Below are 19,466 nucleotides of genomic sequence, written 5' to 3'. Positions count from 1 at the left end.
TGTTATTAAACAAAAACTGTAAGTTCAATTTATATGCAAACATTTTTAACTCTAAAATGGTTTTACTTACATGCGCTTTAAATGATGAAATAAACAACAATCCTTTGGATAAAACATGCAACTCAACATCAGTGAGTCTGTGATTTGTTAAAATAAAAACAGAAAAGTCCTCTTGAATTATTAAATCCTGTATGATGCCCCCCCCCCCCCCGGGCTGATGCTCACATCATTCCTCCGCCTCATTTTCCCTACTGTCCATGAAAATGTTGCTGTACTTTTGTGATTGCTTCTTGAAACTGACCAGTCATTTCAGATTGCTTATATGTTCTAATGTATTTACACAAAGTAACCATTCTCATGTGTTTTTGTATGCCTTTTCCATGGAATTATGGGCTGTAGTCTTTTGACTTCAGAATGTTCGCTTGTCCCATGCTGCGACTGACTCAGTAGTATAAGGGTTTTCCAGATTGCCTTCATCACCACAACCTGAAGTTGATAAAGCTCTTTCAGCTGCATTGTTTCTTCAAAGCTATCTGGATATGGAATACTCTCTCAGACAACTAATTGCACCATCCCAAACAAAATTAACTATAATATTCTTCATGGTCAGGAAGAGTTTTCTGGGGGGAATCAAAGGGAAATGACTGAAATGAGTACAGAAGCTGATAAAGAACAAGCAATTTAATTAAAATTTTATAACGCAAGTCTAAAGGTATCTTTTTCGAATATGTTATGGATGCCTTAATGTTAGTCAACTGAAATAAGCAAAAAAGTACCAAACCATATCCCATGATATTTATGAAGTCTACAGGTAAGGTTATTGTTTAATCACTATATCCTCTCAGACAAAATGAATAAGTATTGTCTGCTTTTTTTACTCATAAATTCATAGGTAAGTATAAGGTTAGCTGCCCTTGCAGGCCATTTTGAGCCTAGCCAGTTTCCCTTTTTCTGCTCAAACTAACCTGTCCCATTTCTTCGAGATTGGCCTTACTCATCCCCTGTTTGATAATTATTATATATTACCCCCATGAGAATAACTGGCATCATACCATAGATAATTTGAATGGACTCATGCATGGGATAAAGCATTTAGTAGTTGCCTCTGTCCATTAGTAGTACAGGGGGCAGTCCTGGTGTAAACATTCCGTTTCCCATCCATAAGTACAAGTTGCACTTGAATATGGACAGGGATGAACTTTGTTTTATGTGTGGATGTCAAGTCTGCTCCAGAGCAATGGTATCCTCTGTGAGGTGTACCTATCCCTCCAAACCACTCTGTTGATGTTGCAAAAGAGATTTAGAGCCTTAGACTGAGTATTTCTAATGCCATTTGACTTTTTGATGTGCAGTATATCCATCAGTACTGAGTCAGAGGATGCCTTATGTGCCAGACATAGATCACCTCTTAGCAGTAGGATACCGAGTATAGTAACAGGGTTTTGAATCCATCCATGTAGGACATGCTGTTTAGCCCTTGTATCCTTTTAGTAGGGTATCTCTGTGTATTGCATTTGTTGCATGTGTTTGGGCAGATACATGCCAAAGGGGGCATTATATTTAATGACTGGCCTAATGAGGGCTGAGTAAACAGGGACAATGACATCACTAGGTCTAGACCCACTCCCTTTGTTTATAAGCTGTACTTATCATATAACCTTTTATCTTATAACCTGAGATCAGGCTGAATTCCCATAAAGGCATAAAATGAGTCAAAAGATCTTCCTCTTTGGATCTACTAGGTATTTTTTATTTATTTCAATTTGATAACTGAGTAGGTGGGCTGATCATCAAACATTTTTAGCATGACATGAGCCCATTTGTCTGCATATAAAGAGGACACAACATGGGTTTGGCCTATAGTATAGCCCTTCATCTAGCCAAAGGTTATAAATATAGATAAAAAGTAGGGTATGGGGGAAGCAGGTAGTGCTGTCTTGAGCTCCTGGATATGTAGAAAGTCACAGACAATACCTCTCAGAGTTTCACTTTTGACACTGAACTACAGTAAACATTAAATATGAGATCTGTCAGTTTCATTACCAATCAGAATTTCCATGATTACCAATCTAAGATATGGTCACTGTCTCATTTTAATTTTTTTTTTTATGTCTAGACTCTCAAGGGCATGCATCACCAGTGTTCTTTTTATAATATTATTGACTGACTGCTACATCCCACAAACACACACACTGGTCCACATACACCAGAGCAGATACCACCTTCCCCAATCTCAGGGTTAATAATGCCATGAGTAATTTGTAATTGTGGTTTAAAACTGAAATGGGTCTGTAGGGGCACAGCAGGTAAGGATTCTTCCATTCTTCATATAAGAACTGTACCTCAGCACTGTCTTAAATATGAGTAACATCAGCCGGCCTGCTCTATTAAACTCTTCCCTCCTGAAATCCATGGTAGACCATCTAGACCTGGAGTTTTTCAAGTGGTTTGTTTATCTATTAATTCCTTGTGATCCTCAAAGTTCTCTAGTTTCAAGAGCATCCCTTCTAACTGCTGAATCAACCTGGATAAACGGATCTTGCTAGAAACTCCCTAGCCTTGTCACTCTGAAAAGTGTCTCTCCCATCTCTTTTATTTCATACAAATTGTTTGCAACACAATCATATGATGTAATAACTTCACAGAGGTGGAGTCTTAAAGTTGTGCTATGATTTCCATTGTTGGTCATGCGATTCATGTACATGTCATTAGTCGGTGGACTTGCATGGTTTGCTGTTCAGTTCCAGCAAAGGAGAACAGTATATGAATGCACTGATGCCATACAAACAATACTACATTAAGTTTTTATTCTCAGTCGTTAATTCAGAGAAAAAAATGTAAACAGTTGTTCTGTGAATGTCATGGTGTGAGTGCTCCTGCGGCACATGCATTCAGTAATGACTTGTTCTGTGCATGTTGTGTTGTGAGTGCTCCTGCGGCACATGCATTGTGAATGTCGTGGTGTGAGTGCTCGTGCAGCACATGCATTCAATAATGACTTGTTCTGTGCATGTTGTGGTGTGAGTGCTCCTACATCACATGCATTCAGTAATGACTTGTATAATATATCTACACAGACAGAGTGTGGTTCAACTGTGGGGCAATGTTGTTGTTGTTATGCAAAACAGCAGAAACAGATTCTAAGCCGAAAAGCTCTGACATTGAACTGCTTACAGTTGGGTGAACTTTAACATAGTTACCTCGATGTCATCATTCTGACAAAGTCATATTCTACAAATTAACATTGTATGTCCTTTGTTACTTCAGACATTAATTTAATTTATTTGTGACAATGTTGTGTGACAGACACAGTTAATACAAGGTTCTGTAGAGTGTGTGGTATGGTGTTTGAATCTGATAACATCAGCCCATCAGATAACTGTGTCAGTCAGGAATGGCATAGGCAAAGAAAGTATTTATGTCATGGTCAGAGGGCAACATTTTTAAGGCATCACCATCCATGGTAGAGATCCATACCCATTACAATAAGGAAGTGCTGTAGACATAATCATATTTGACTGCATAAATTGAGTACATTTTCTCTGTTTACCTTTCTGCCTTGCTTCTGTCTGCATTATTATATTGTATTATGTGTACATTCTCCCAACTTGACGTCTCTTGAATCTTAATTCCCATAATCAACTTATGCTTAATTCATACAAGCTGTCCAAGCATGCTCACAGAGTAAGTTTGCTTATAGATAAGCTGTTTTGTTTACATTGTATGCGTGTGCTTCCCTGCACCATTTCATGGCCAACAACACTGCTGCTGGACACAAAATGGTGCATGTAAATGTGAGCATGCATAATCAATGAGCACTGTTGCTCATCTCGCTAACACACTTATGTCATGTAGGTTTCCAGCAAAGCCTATACGATTATTAATGAATCCCAAGGATTGTGTTTGCACTGGAGGTGTACTTCTTCATGGCCAACAAAACTACATGACTAAATAAACAAAGTCTAAAGAAACTCTAAATAATGCAGCCCACTCGATTATTTTTTGGGGCTCAAATTTTTGTCCTATTTCTAGTAATTTTTTTTTTTTATTTTATTTTCTGATAAATCACCAAGGATTATGTTGTTGTGTCTTTCGGCTTTTCCCGGTTAGGGGTCGCCACAGTGGAACTCCGGTCTGCTAATGATTGTCAGTAGATTTTTACATGCTGAGTTGCCAGCCCTGACGCACAACCTTTAATGAAGGTATGCCCATTCACGCATGTCTCCACACAGATCAGTCCAAATGAACTGGTATTAGTTTCACGTTTCATATTCGGAAAGTGCATGTTGATGCACTTCCTGTTGTTTGGGATATGCCAATGATTTTTTTGTCTGCTTATTATCACATGCAAACCACATACACTTGGACATGCACCCACAGTGATGGAGGGTTTAGACCCTTTTCAGGCACAAACCAAGCCAAAGGCCTTACAGGTGTATACAAAGGAAATGTAGACTGCTAGATAGTATTGCAGGACAGGGCCTGCCTGTGAATCAAATTGACTGACCTTGATTTCATGATCAAGATGAATAATCTTACATCTTACTTTACAGGACTAGTGCACATTTGTGTAAAGCATTTAGCTGATAGGTACAGCACTGTACACAATAAGTGACTATCATTGGAGGTCTGGGGCAGGATGTATGAGAAAGCAACCAATCAAAGATACAGTGGTGCAGCAAGTAGTGTTCCTGTCTCATGGTGTCCCAGGGTATTAAACAGAAGTAGGTGTAATGAATGAAGAGAGGCTATGCAGAGGTTTATGCAAATGAAAGCCATATAGGTATAAAAGTGTAAAGGTTGGGACAGGTTATGGAAAATTAAGTTGATGTCCTTCAAGGATGCATCTGCAGTCATAACATATGGGTTGTCCTGCCTCAGGCAGCCCTTCGGTCGGCCGGATTCCAAAGTCTGGATCTGGCCTCGGCTGATGTCGCACTTCACCCGACGTCAGAGCTTCTGGGGTATAAAGGCATCAGCCGATGCCATTTTCTTCAGTCTTTCTTGCCGCGCGGTGCCCGAAGCAGAAGCTGTTCGCAAGTGCCGGTCGGTCAGATCCAGAGATTTCAGCTACCGAAGACTTCTAAAAAAGCTAAGTACCCCGTTGGGGACTCCTTCTTGCCTCAGCTGATGTCAGACAAAGTAAATAATTGTTTAACTTGTGGGAAACAAATACCTCATAAGGATTTCCACTCTTACTGCCTTCCTTGCTTAGGCCCAGACCACGACGTATCAGCTTGTTTAGCCTGTGCTTCCTTCAACCGACAGACACTTAGACGTCGGTCGGAGTTTGCAGAAGAGTTTTTTGGATCCGCTTTTGCATATAAAATGCCGTCGGAGACTCCGACTACACATTTAGCCAAAAAACGCAAGGAAAAGGACCGACACTCACGGCCCACGGTTTCGGCTGAAACCACGGTTAGGCCTACCGCGAGTGTCTCGGTTTCGGCTAAAACTGAGTCCTCGGTTCTTCCTTCTGCCGAAAACATGCCTCCGACAACCGAGGCCAGAGAGGCCCCGGCTTAATCGGCTACAGAAATTCCTACCGAAGAAGCAGGCGCACAAGAATTGTCTGACACCATTCCGTTGGACATTTCTACTCCTGCACGTGGGGCAGCTAGACCCCCTGCTTCTATGTCTATTAAGGCCTTCTCCAGGGCTAAAGCAGCTAAAATTTCCAAGGCCTTACCAACAAAATCTTCCTCTCAGAGACCTTCCTCAAGTTCTCAGATTCTCAGCCTTGCTGAGGACCTTATATCTCTGATTAGGGGATCCCAACCTCATCCAGACAGGGCCTCACAACCTCCTCCTGACAAAAGGCCTAGGACTGAACCCCCTGAACCTCTCTCCTCTGATTATTCCTCGGATGGATCAGATTTATCAGACCATCAGGAAGGACCATACTCACCTTATGAGGATTCGGATGCAGAAGACTCAATTCCTTCTGCCTCCCCCCAGAAGAATTTTCCTTTGGGGAGACTTTACACTCAATGAGGGAACATTTTCAATGGCACGGTCAGGATTTTTCTGATTCTAGGAAAAGGCTAAGGACTTTTTTACACTTGCCACAGCATAGGCCTTTAGCCATACCACCTGTACTATCAGTTGTTGATGATGCATACAATGATGTCAGTTCTGCCCCTGATTCTCTTCCCCCGGCCCCTGCCAAACCTGACAGATATTACAGGGTCCCGGATTCTCAGTTCCACTTGTATAAGGCCCATGCTGCAGACCCAGAAACTATTTCTCAGGGCCCAAAGGGTGTTGCAGCTGCCACTGCCAAAAAAACCCTACCCTCTGAAAGAGAGTCAAGAGCATTAGAGAGATGGGGTAGAAAGGTTTATACATCTGCTATTCTTTCTGCCAGGGCTTTAAACTGTCAATTCCACATGATACAGTACCAGGAATTTTTGTTAGATCAGCTGAATAAAAAGCTTTCCTCTCCTGAACCTTTAGACCGTAAGTCCCTTCAGGATTTGGTACACAACTCTCAGCAGGTCAGTAACCATTTCTTAAAATGTGGCTATGATGCACTGGAGGCTTCATTTAGATCAGCTATGACTGGAGCAGTGATTCGAAGGCATGCCTGGCTAAAAGAGCAATCCTTGCCAGACCATGTCAAGTCTAAACTCCTAGATGCCCCTATGGAGAAACAAAGTTTATTTGGCTCCCCTGCACAGGAGATTCTAAAGAAAGTGGAAGAAAAAGCTAAATCTGTGCAAACAGTCAAGGATTTTCTGCAGGTCCAACCTCCGAGGTTCAGCAGAAACTGGCTTTCAAAGAATTGGTCCTTTCCAGACACCTCCAGAGCACAGAGAGGCAGAAATAGACGCCCAAGAGGCAGAGGTCAATCAAGGGGTGCCTACAGGGGTCATCAGTGGCAACCTGCCAACCAGAGAAGTACCACCACAGCTGCGACTACAACCACTTCCACAGGACAGACACAATGACTTGGCTCTGATTCTGACTACCAGGGAGCAACTGGAAGCACCCTTGGGTGGAAAGTTAGCTTTATTTTTGAAAAAACTGGCATTGCATTACAGGAGACAAATGGACATTGCAAACAATAGACAAAGGCTACAGATTTCACTTCCACACTTTACCAAAAAAGAGAGGAATGCCAAACCTTCCACCAAGCCAGAAGCCAGAGGCTCTAAAACAAATTATCAACTTACTAAGGATGAGAGCAATAGAAAGGGTAACATCTATGGAACAAGGCCAAGGATTTTACTCCAGACTATTCCTTGTACCAAGAAAAGAAACTCAATGGAGGCCTATTCTCAACTTGTCCGCACTAAACACATATCTCATTGTACCAAAATTCAAGATGCTGACCCTACAGCAACTTCTTCCCATGTTGGGCAAGGAGTCTTGGCTGGTGACTCTAGATCTCAAGGAGGCATACCTGCACGTCCCTATACGACCAGATTGCAGAAGACACCTCAGATTTCTTGCAGGATCAGAGCATTATCAATTCTCAGCATTGCCCTTCGGTTTATCTACTGCACCCAGAGTATTCACGAAATGCCTGGCATCAGTAATTGCACATTGCAGGCTTCAGGGAATTCAGATCTACCCATACCTGGACGACTGCCTAATACAAGCGGACAACAAGACAAAAATAATAAAGGATTTGGCCTATGTCATACAACTGTTACAAACCTTGGGATACACAGTCAACATCCAGAAGTCAAGACTAGTGCCATCCCAAAGGATAACATTTTTGGGTGCAGAACTGGACACAATAACTCAGATGGCTTTTCTCACAGAAGAAAAACAAAAGCAACTCTCAGTCTACTTCATGGCTTTGACAAAACAGACTCAGCTTACTGCAAGGAAAGTCCTGCAGGCTCTGGGTTACATGGCATCTTGCATAATCTTGATCCCACATGCCAGGCTGCATATGAGAAAATTACAATGGTACCTAAGGAATGTATGGTCTCAACACAGGCACAGTCTAGAAACCATGATACCAATCATTCCATGCCTGAAAAAAGAATTCCTGTGGTGGGCTCAGGCCTGCCAGACCAACAGAGGGTTGCCTTTCCACAAACCACAACCAAGGCAGACCATCACCACGGACGCCTCAGACCTAGGCTGGGGGCACACATGGAAGACAAGTGTATCCAAGGCCTATGGTCTCAAGACCAGCTGAATCTACACATAAATCTAAAGGAGATGCTGGCAGTGAAGCATGCAATCGAGGCATTCAAATCATTCCTCCAGCAAGGACATCTGCTGATAAGGACAGACAATACCACAGTCATGTGGTACATCAACAAACAAGGAGGCACGCATTCTTACCCTCTATGCCGGATGGCAATGGACCTGTGGAACCTAGGCCTGAATCTCAACATTCAACTGCAGGCCAAATTCGTACCAGGAAAAGAGAATTCACTAGCAGACAGCTTAAGCAGAACTACCACGGATGCTCACGAATGGATGCTGCATCCAGACATCTTCAAAAACATAACAAAGAAATAGGGAATGCCAGAGATAGACCTGTTCGCCTGCCCACTCAACCACCAACTGAAGAAATTCTGCTCAAGAGAATACCACCCACAAGCCTGGAGGGTGGACTCCCTTTCTTTCAGCTGGAAGGCCCTGACAGTTTATGCCTTTCCACCTCTCCCATTGATGTACAAAGTTCTACTGAAGATCAGGGAGGAACAGCCAAAGGTGATTCTGATAGCTCCAGACTGGCCAAGGCAGCATTGGTATCCGCTACTGAGAAGCATGTCTCGGATGAACTCATGGCCTCTACCTCTATGGCCTTTACTTCTAACGCAGAACAACTACAAGACCCTGCATCCAAACTTGAAAATGCTGCAGCTAACCGCCTGGAAAATTGCATAAAACAAAACCAAACTGTTTATCTCAGAGGGTCAAGGACATTATCCTGGAGGCTCGCAGACCCTCCACAAGAAAAACATACTCAGCTAAATGGAAGAGATTCCTCATTTGGAGTGCATCAAAGGGTACAAATGTCACACTGGCAAACCTAGCACACATCCTAGAATACTTAGCAGAACTGTTCCACAATGGCCTGTCCTACTCTTCCATTAAGATTCATGCTTCAGCAATTTCAGCAGAGTACAACATGGATCCTCCTATCTTCTCTCACCCTCTCCTCAGACAATTTTTAAGAGGGATCAAAAATGTAAAACCTCTGAGGAAACCACCTCTGCCTGCATGGGATCTAAAATTTGTGCTGGAAAAATTAACACTTCCTCCTTTTAAACCAGCAGCATCAGCAGACTTACAGTTCTTATCTTGGAAAACTGCTTTCCTTCTAGCAATCACTTCAGCAAGAAGGGTATCCGAGTTACAGGCATTAATGGCAGTGCAGCCTTTCCTTATCTTTCACCAGGATAGAGTGTCTCTGAGAACCAATCCTACTTTCATGCCAAAGGTGGTATCCAGGGTATCCTTGAACCAAGCTATTCATTTGCCTACGTTCTTCCCTAACCCACAGAACAGGGGGGGAAAACTATTGCACACCTTGGATGTACACAGCCAACTATGCTACTATCTGGACAGAACTAAAACCAGCAGAAAAACTGACCAGCTTCTGGTAGCATATGCAACAGGAGTGCAAGGAAAAGCAATTTCCAAACAGACAATTTCAAAATGGATAGGAAATTGCATTCGATTCTGCTACTCTTTTCATGGAAAGACAACTCCTGAAAATATCAGGCCTCACTCCACAAGAGCCACAGCCACCACTACAGCTTTCCTACGAGGAGTGGCTACCAAAGACATTTTAGAAGCTGCTACTTGGAGCTCCGTGCATACATTTGCCAAGCATTACAATCTTCCTTTATACTCCAGATCCCGAGCAGATTTTGCAACTGCAGTTCTACAGGGGATCTTAACTACACCATCATTATCTTAGTACCTCCTCCCCCAGTTTGGCTATGGTATTCTACCCATATGTTATGACTGCAGATGCATCCTTGAAGGACATAGTACAGTTTTGTACCTACCATAAATGTAGATGTCCGATAGGTATGCATCTGCAGTCAGGATTACCCACCCTCCTTCCCCTCTGTGGTATTCCTAGGGTGCTTACCCCTCTTTTAGCTAGCTGGGGGAATCTATTATGGTGTATTTGTTTGTATGTATATATGTATATATATATATTTTACTTACTACTGTTTGGAATTTCTACATTTATCCAAATTTAGCCTTCCTAGAGGGCACCTGGCATCTGGGGCAAGAAACACTGAGGAAAATGGCGTCGGCTGATGCCTTTATACCCCAGAAGCTCTGACGTCGGGTGAAGTGCGACATCAGCCGAGGCCAGACCCAGACTTTGGAATCCTGAGGCAGGACAACCCATATGTTATGACTGCAGATGCATACCTATCGGACATCTACATTTATGGTAGGTACAAAACTGTACTTTATCCTTTCACTTCTATGATCACATCAGTGTGTGTGATTTTCAAGACAAGGAGTCACAGAATTTTTTCTTTGAAGAACTTTTTCACAGTCAACACAAATGATTTAACATCACCGAGGCTCCAAAAATAGAATCTCAGCCAACAAGGTTTCAAATGACTGACCAGAAGGCAAAGACTGCATAATTTTCATAGACTGTTATCATGAGGTGATGAATTACACAATACCTTTAACCTTTTATGACTATGAGATCTAGTTCATTTAGTTGCAGGAATCTGACTGTACAATTCTGTCTTCTGTAAGAGGTATGCCCCCAAGTTGTTTATTTTTTTTTCCTTTTGCTGTGACTTGCCTTGACTGAAAGTGTGAACTGAAGTTACGAATACAAATAAAATTATCTGCTGTTATATGTATAGATGCCAGCTATCTAACATAAAATGTACATTTTCTAACAGGATACTGTAGTTTGTGAATTTGAATGATGAAAGCAATTCTCAACAAAAGATGAATAATTAGTCGAGTAATTTGCATCCTTTCAAGCGTAGCTTATTTCTTATGTTTCTTTTACAGGAGCGGATCTGAAGAAGTAATTTCACTGAAAACTCTGGGACTGATCTGTTTGCTTCATTGTTCTTTAAGTTCCCCTTGTTCTCCACAGATGAGAGAATGACCAGTTTGTGACAGGAAGAGCGAGACTCTAAGGCATCTCTAAGTGTCCAGCAGAAGAAATGATGAATATGCTTATTTCATCAAGTGCACGAGAAACAGGCGACTGATTCTTTAAAGCTTTGCTTGAGCTTTGTAGTAAAGCTGTGCGCTTCAGTGCATCACACTAATGTTTGTGTGCATGTGAGTGTGTGTGAGAAAGAAGGAGAGAGTGTGTGTGTGTATGTAAGTGCTGGTATATGTGCCTTTGTTTGGGTCACAGAAAAGAAAGACTACTAAAAAAAGAAGAAAAAAGCAAAAGAGAAAGTTGCTGCTGTTGATAAGATGATCATTTGCTGCCACAGTAAAGACTTTTGAATCTAAATGAAGCCTTACAAGATGACAGATGCTTCTTAAGATAGAAATTTGCCCCTTATAATAGCTGCTACGTTCATGTCGAGAACTGTCATTTCCTGGAAACCTCCTGTAGTAGAGAACAGATTCAGTTTAACTTTTTTCACTTTTCTTCCTAAAACTTTGATGACTCCTGTTGTTTTACCTGGAAAATATTTGTTTTCATCGAAAGACATGCACTATAACCTTTGCCATGGTAACTCTGAAAAGGTAACCAGAACTTTAAAGATGAAATGGATTTTCAGCTACCTTCTAAAGAATTGATATTTTTTGGCTTATTCCTGGGAGATCTTTGGAATCTAACACCTTTGGACATTCTGATACAAAATTTGCCTAATTTAAGGAACACCAGCTACCAGACTTTGTTTTTATTGACGCCATAGCACACTCTCATTGGATCTATGTTTTTGTATAGCTCATTATCTTTCTGTTTATAAGTGGGATATATTTTTTAATTTTGTTGTTTAGATTTTTGTTAAAATGGCGGAGTTAGAAGATATGTCTCCCCCAAGGACACCCCCTGATCCATTGGAAATGCAAAGAAATATTCTGGATGAACATTTGGATCTTTGGTGGTTCCGACACCCAAAGAAGTCCATTGTTTGCTTCTGTTTTTCTGTAACTTTAATCCTGGCTTGTGGTATAGGGGGAGTTGTGCTACTGTCTACCACCAGCAGTCGCTATGGCGAATGGCGACTGGGAATTGGAACCGTGCTTTGCCTCATGGCTTTAATCATCCTTATGAAACAGCTAATGACCTCTGCCATCCAGGACATGAACTGTATCAGGAGCCGTGAGCAGATAGACATGCTGAAAAGTGGTGGATTCTCCGACACTATCATCATCCTTATCACTTCTGTCATTCTTGTGACTTCTGGTGCTGTCTTACTGAGTCTTTATGAGCCCCAAATAGCACCATATCCTGCCAAGACTAGTAATCATATGCTGATAACGGGTATAGTACTAGCAGTGGTCGGCACCCTGATGTTAATATCTGTTTTCCTGTATTTTATGTTTGGTTTGTACAGTTGTCACATTCCAGGCCCCAGGACTATCAGGAGGGATCATACAGGAGTGTTTACTATTTCAGGAAGATTAGCAGGGAACCAAAGGCCAACCACTTCCAGTATGGCCAACTTAATCTGATCTACACAGCCATCTTGCTTTAGCTAGTTTATGGTGCATTCTTGTTCGCACCTGCCATTATACTGCACAAGGTGTAATAGATGTGACCTTATAAACCATGGCTAAAGTGGACTCTGCTACTATTATGACATTTGTTTTGTGCAGAATGAAACTTAAGTTTCATCAATTGTTAGACTGCTTTTTGTGTCACTTTTATTAATTTACAATATGCATCACTCATACATGAGTTTATAATTCTGTGTTTGCCAGATCAACCCCTTCCATTGCTCTACAACATGCTAGATCCTAAAAAAATAATCTAAACTGCAGGACTGCGACCTCCACAGTCAAAAGAAATATATCCATTGAGGTACTAGCTTTGGTTTTGGAAAAAGTAAAAGGAGTCAGACTGTTGGTGTGGGCTCTAAAATTGACAAGTATGTTACTTGTAACTGTATCCTTGTCTAACTCTTTAGTCTAGCACTACTACTGAGCTAAATTATAGTGGTGGGGTTGCTGTACCAGAAGCACCACATCAACCTCATCAACTAAAGAATGTTTCTATATAAGATTCTGAAGTTATCTTCCGTTCTGTGTCCCCGGCACACACACACACACACACACACACACACACACACACAGGTCAGTTTTACAGATCCAAATTCTGACAGAAATGACATGTTTATGAAAAGAACATAGATTCATTAGAAGAGAACTGCTTTATTTTAACACTAAAAGGTTTAGAAAAAGCTTTGATATCCAGGGCAATGAACTCCCAGACCTAGAAACATGACTGCTGCTATAAAGACTGAAAGAATGTAGAAGGGGCAAGGTAGATATTGTAAAAAAGGGCTGCAGAGTTGCTTAATATGCCATCCACTATAAATGGAGCAAAATGTTATGTTCTAACTACAAGTATTCCATTTGCATAGTGAAATGCAGGTAAAGGGAGATGCAATTTTTGATGAAAAAATCAGACCTGGCTCTATACTCCTGCAGCCAGTAAACATATTTTTCTTTTGAGTATGTGGTAAGGCAGAAGAAGGATGGCTGTACGAGACAATGCAAGATACAAATTGTCTTTGCAGTGAAGAACTAATGAGTAAGAAATTTATGTTTAACTCATAGAAGACTGTGCTTACAATCACTGCAGCTTCTCACTATATATATTGTGTGTGTGTGTGTGTGGGGGGGGGGGGGTTCCATCATGCTAAGCAGCATTTTTGTCCAAGGCTCTTTTTCAGCAGTTCTTTAATGTTGTAAAGGGTACGCCACTAAGCGTACACTGTTCTCTGTGCCCCCACCATCCCAGTGTTCAAAGTACAAAAGGCACAGAAAACTAAGAATTCACATTATTTATTTTCATCAGATATTTGTGTCACCCACTCCTTGTTGTTACCCCACCTTCCAAATAATAGCTCCTCTAGGTGTTCAGTGTAGAAACAACGCATTCATCATACCGATAGTACCAGTAAGCAGTCTGCCATTTGATCCTCGAGTTATTTGTATAAATTAAAGGGCACAAAAGGGACATATAGCACTGAATTCTAACACCTCCACCTGTATTAAGGGAATGGAAGCAAAAACATGGAGTTAACCTTAGAAGAGTGTGGCAGCAGCAGCAGTTTTTGCACTATTGCAAGAATGTTTTACTAAGCAAGCGTCTTCCCGACTGAAATGAATAACTCAGTATATCTCAACTTGACTCCAAGTAATGTGTTCCCAGTTTTCAGGCATTTATAAAATGTAGAGCGATATACATATACATCTCCTGCAAACATAGAGCAAGTGCCATATGCAGTCTGAGTACAATAGGACCAGGGCCAGCTTTATGCTATAACCTACAGTTATATATACTGGCAAACATTAAACGTGGGGGGTCAAAGATCCCTTCTCACCTTCCTGTAACAAAGGATGTGCATTATCCCAGTAAAAGCAGCATAGTAAATAATACGCTAGTCTTATTGCAGTCAAAGAACAAAGCATTGTCTGCAAAGTAAGCAATATCTATTACATGAAAACCAGATTTCATATCATAGTTTGTTTCTTAGTGTAAAAATATCAGAAGTACCATAACTACGGTTAACAAGAAAAGTGACATTGTGAACCTGAGATGGAAAACAAAGTGCAGCTTTAGGTTACAGCCTGCTGACAAAACTGAAGATGAGTTTTACAAGTATTTGAAATAGCTGTAGGATAATGAAGTCACCATAAATACTCTGTGGGCAAAGATAGCACTCACAAAGATTGTGAGTTTCAAAGATGTGAAGTGACATTGCTAAATGATATTGGAACCAAATATTCAATTTCAAACAGAATGATTACTGTAATGAATTTATTCAAAGACTTCTGTAAGCCTTTATCATCTGCATGATGATTATAATCTTACAAAATTGAGGGATAGCTGTCCATCTTAAACTCAAGGCTAGGATTGGTGTTGCACTAATCCCTTTCCTCCTTTTTTGGTCAGCAAACCTCTGTCAGCCAAGTTGTTTCCTAAATGGTATTGTTTTAGTCTACTGCAGACAGCTTTGTTGAAGCCTGTTTAATCAGTACCAATGCATTGCAAATGACTGTTGGTGAATACGTTTAAAACTTAACCTTGATGACTTCTAAGGTGATCATATTACCTGGAAGTATAACAAGAACTTCACTGGAAGCCTTTTCTGTGTATCTGTCTTGACACAAAGAGTTTTGCCAAGGCAGCTGTTGATGGACTAAGCCACATCCTTGAACAGATAGTGTGCTGCTGTGTGCCGCAGCATTTTGCAAACTGTAGTAACATATGTGTCTGGACTTCCTCATTGTTTATGAAAGAACCAGATTTTGTAGACACTACAGAGTGAGTATCTGCTCTGCAATAATCTGGTATATACTGGTGTGTTACAGGGGAGGAGGTAAACTAGTCACTGAAAACATCAGCATTCTCTTATGTTTGTATAATATCACAGCCTGTCCTTTTACTGTAGAAAAATGTGTTCTGTACAAATCATTTGGTGCTTTTGTAATCGGACTGTTCCCCTCTACCTCATTTAGAGTTACTAGATAATAATCCTTCCAAATATGAACTTAAAAAGTGAAGTAATTCCTTCTCTACACATTGTGGTTCCAGTTAACGGTCTTCCATTTGTATTATGATACTGCCCCCTTTCTGTGTGATTAAACTGGTGAATAGCAGACCCAATACCATTTTAATGTCTTAGACACAAGCATCTTAACCCATCGATGCACAGAGGTTTCAGTTAATGTTAAACATGGGAGCTGTGCTGTGTTCTGTTTACAGAAACAGCCCTTTTCTCCAAGTTTTTCTGAGTTTGCCAAAGAACAAAGAAAAGACAATTGCTTTTGTGTGCAAAAATAGTGTTTGCCTTTTCTCCAGGTAACTGTGACACTGGTTTGATTATGTCAGACAGTAGGAAGTGTTGACGCTCATTATATACTGTACTACCTTGCAAACAACAACATAATTCAAAATAGGATTGTGGTGTTCCATTTTCTAAGCTGGCCCATTTGACTTTGCTCTAGCATGTGCAAAGTTGTAAGTCTTTTGAACAGTTGAGCAGGATCAGCTTGGATGAAAGGTTTTCTGATTCAAGAAGATAGACTGCTTACTAATGTTGTAAAGACAAGATTATGAACCTCACAGGCACGGGGTATCCATTATGTAATGTATACTAGCAAACTGCTGTACAATACAAGGATGGCTGTCACCTCAACTGTTTTTATGTATTATGACTATTTTTATTGAGCCCTCACCCAAACCAAAATGACCAGAGGGAAGGATACTCAGAATTTTTTCAAAAAATTATAAGAAATTCACCACTTTTCATAATTAATGGCACTTTTTTTAATCTGACAATTTTGCACTAATATGGTTATTGAATGAAATACAGTTAAAATATTTATGAAAGGTTCAAAATGATTTAACTCAATAAGAAAGTTTTGATTTTTCAATGTTCCTCGTACTCTCAGAGGTACAAACTGCTCCCAGGTACCTATGAAGCCCATAAAGACACCATCTCTGGTAAGATTTGAGAGTGGGATTTTGCACTTATTTAACCTGCGAGTCTCTGTAAGACGTTTTGCAACTTCAGGAATTGATCCTTTGTTGTAATACCTAACAGCTAGATAACAGATGTATGATCTGATGTCATTCATTGATCTCTCGGGTGATGGTCTGACAAACTAGAACAAGAGCCTGATGATACCTAATACAGAGGACTAAAAAACTGAAGTTGAGACAAACCCTGTATTTTTCTGACATTTGAAGAACATCAAAGATATCTGACAATAGTCTGTTCTACTATGTGGTAACATAAGTTATACTATTTATACATACTGCATGTACTCAGGATACAGACAAACATTCAGCAAAATGCATCAGCTTTTAAGTACCCATTCAGGGTACATGTGTATTGGGAATGTTAAATAATGTGCTTATAATTACAGCTGCTGGGGTTTCAATGATAATGGCTCAATAAACTGTAGTAGTTCTGTTAGAAAACTTGAATTCAGCACAGCCTTTCAGTTTTTGTATACCTCGATCTGTGGTGCATAATCTTGGGAGTGGGGTGTGTAGTATTAAAAAGATGACCTACCTAAGATTATTTAATTAACTTGGAAGAGTTTGCACTTTATACAAACTGTATAAATAGTCTAAAAGCCAAAACAGTAGCTTTTTGTTTCCCAGAGATATCATCATAACGATTACAGTGTGCGTTTTCCATTGAAGGTATCATAAGAAAACATTAGCAGATGGAGAACAACTTTTGTTTAATGGCACAAAATAAATATGATACACTCAGAAAAGTGCTATTAAACAGAAATGTGCATTTTTCACAACAATAACTACTTCAAGAGCTCACTGGTTTTCATATGTATGCATTATGCAAGTGGGATTCAGTTTAGCCAGATTTAGAATGTTCTTTTTGCTGTTGGCTATGAGAATGGAGCATCATTTGTATATAACAATTTGCATTCAAGGTAATTAATTTTTATGTCATATCCTAAGTCAGGCCTCTAGAGACCGAATACAACATGGAGATAACAAATCTGAGAAATTAATGATACTTTGGCTATAATGCTGATGTATGGCATAGTTTCTATAACTATGCAAGTAGGAATGGTACCTAATACTTTATTTACAGGCCTAGCTCTTTGCAACACTAATTGTAATGTAGGAGTCCATTGTGGGATCTGAAAATATAAGTAGTCTGTCTTCCTAAGGCAGGGATAAGATTTCTGTTTGTGTGTGATGCTGATGTCTAGGGTAACAAGACAGTCTTTTCTGCCCAAGGTTTAGACTGAATGGCTGATATTCTATGCATTTTTTAAAAGCAGATGGAATGGGTCTGAGTACCTAACTTCTTGTAGCTGGCAGGCAATATGAAACCTAGCTAGGATGACCTCAATGCATTAGAGGTGACAGGGTTGTGTGGATTTTGCTTTGCTGTCCTCTAAAGTCATAACAATTAAGAAAATCTGGGTGAGTAGTAATTGAGATGACCCTACACGAGACACAGTCCGACAAGTCCAACAAGTAACATTATGAAAAAGTACATCAAAGGCATTTCTATTTTTTTTAATTCAGCCTAATTTTGATTTCAGTCTACTCAGTGCAATTCATGTTACCTCCACTTCCTCTTGTGTTTACTTCCAAACCATCATTTTAGTAGACCCACCACTGGTTGCCAGACATAAGCAATCTAGACATGCATGGCAGCCAAGAGGGAAGTGGCTGTTGCTGTTGTCTCTATAAAAGGACTGATAGTGGATTGGAGGGAGGGCAGAAATTATTATGTAAATTCATTCTAAATTGTCACATAACAAGAGGCGATTTTTTTTCTACTTTGTAACACTAAATGTAAAAAGATAACCACAATGATGCCAGAAAATGCTTTGGACAAATTCTACTCAGGGTCCATAAAAACAGAGCTATCGTTGGGTCCTCACTTCCTCCCCCACCCAGATGGTCATTTGGCCCTCTGTTTCTCAGATCCACTCATAAATCTGTGTCAGTAGCATTACAACCAGAAACTAAGGGCTAGTGTCTTAAGAGCTTTTCTAAAAGTATATGTGCTGGGAAGGGGTACTGGATTGGTCCACCTGAATGTTGTTGTCCACATGGGGGGGGGGCATGCTAGGACTAATTTAAACTGCTGAATGGCATAATAGCAGGTTTACTTCATTCATAATAAACCTCAGAGTGAGTGCTGTAGCACAGAAAGTTGGGCAACAGAAATACAGCTCACAGAAATCATATATGGGAATTTTATTTGTTCATTTAGATTATACCCTGGTGCAACTAAATCATAGATACTAAATTGCTTTATTACATTTTTAATAGCACTAACTAAAAATGAGATGAGCTGGACACGGGCAGAACACCAATAGAACTCAGCCAAAAGCTCATCTCGTCTATTAGTTGGAGCGTTGGCTTATTTCTGGGCACTGATTCCATCTGTTTTTCATGGTTTTTAATAACACTCCCAATCCCTTAAAAATAGCATTCAAATATCTTTTTATTTGTAAGTCACTGTAGTTTTGTAAGTCAATATAGTTGCAATTACAGCCTCAGGAACTGAGAGTGGATTAACAGACAAGAAATCACAGCTCATTAGTGTTAGCACACTGTGAAAAACATGAAGGCAGCTCTTTCAGCATAGATGGATAAAGCCCAGATTATATCTCAGGTGATCCAAGATTGAATAGTAGTTCAGGTGCTTGCTAGGTCTAGTGTGGAAAACTGAGAGAAGTGAGATGGCTTTGATGGCACACCCTTCTTTGGGCAGAGGGTGTCAAGACATGTGTCTGTGTTTGCCGCTGCTGCTGAGGAATCCTTGGTGGAAAACTAGTGATCTAGTGGGAGTGCTGGCTTC

General features: G+C 40.4%; 1 protein-coding gene across 1 annotated transcript in view; it reads left to right on the top strand.

Annotated features, from left to right (window-relative positions):
* The window catches only part of TMEM125 (transmembrane protein 125), a 193,958-nt gene extending 176,860 nt beyond the window's left edge, over window positions 1–17,098 (top strand). Inside the window, exon 2 of the mRNA XM_044085752.1 lies at window positions 10,975–17,098. Within this exon, the coding sequence (XP_043941687.1) occupies window positions 11,944–12,609 (666 nt within the window). The 5' untranslated portion in view covers window positions 10,975–11,943 and the 3' untranslated portion in view covers window positions 12,610–17,098. The remainder of the gene's footprint in view (window positions 1–10,974) is intronic.
* The last annotated feature ends 2,368 nt before the right edge of the window (window positions 17,099–19,466 follow it).

Source organism: Protopterus annectens, chromosome 10.part0 (assembly GCF_019279795.1).
Source record: "Protopterus annectens isolate FY-2018-M chromosome 10.part0, PAN1.0, whole genome shotgun sequence".
Lineage (NCBI taxonomy): Eukaryota > Metazoa > Chordata > Ceratodontiformes > Protopteridae > Protopterus > Protopterus annectens.
This window is presented reverse-complemented; position numbering and strand designations above follow the sequence as displayed.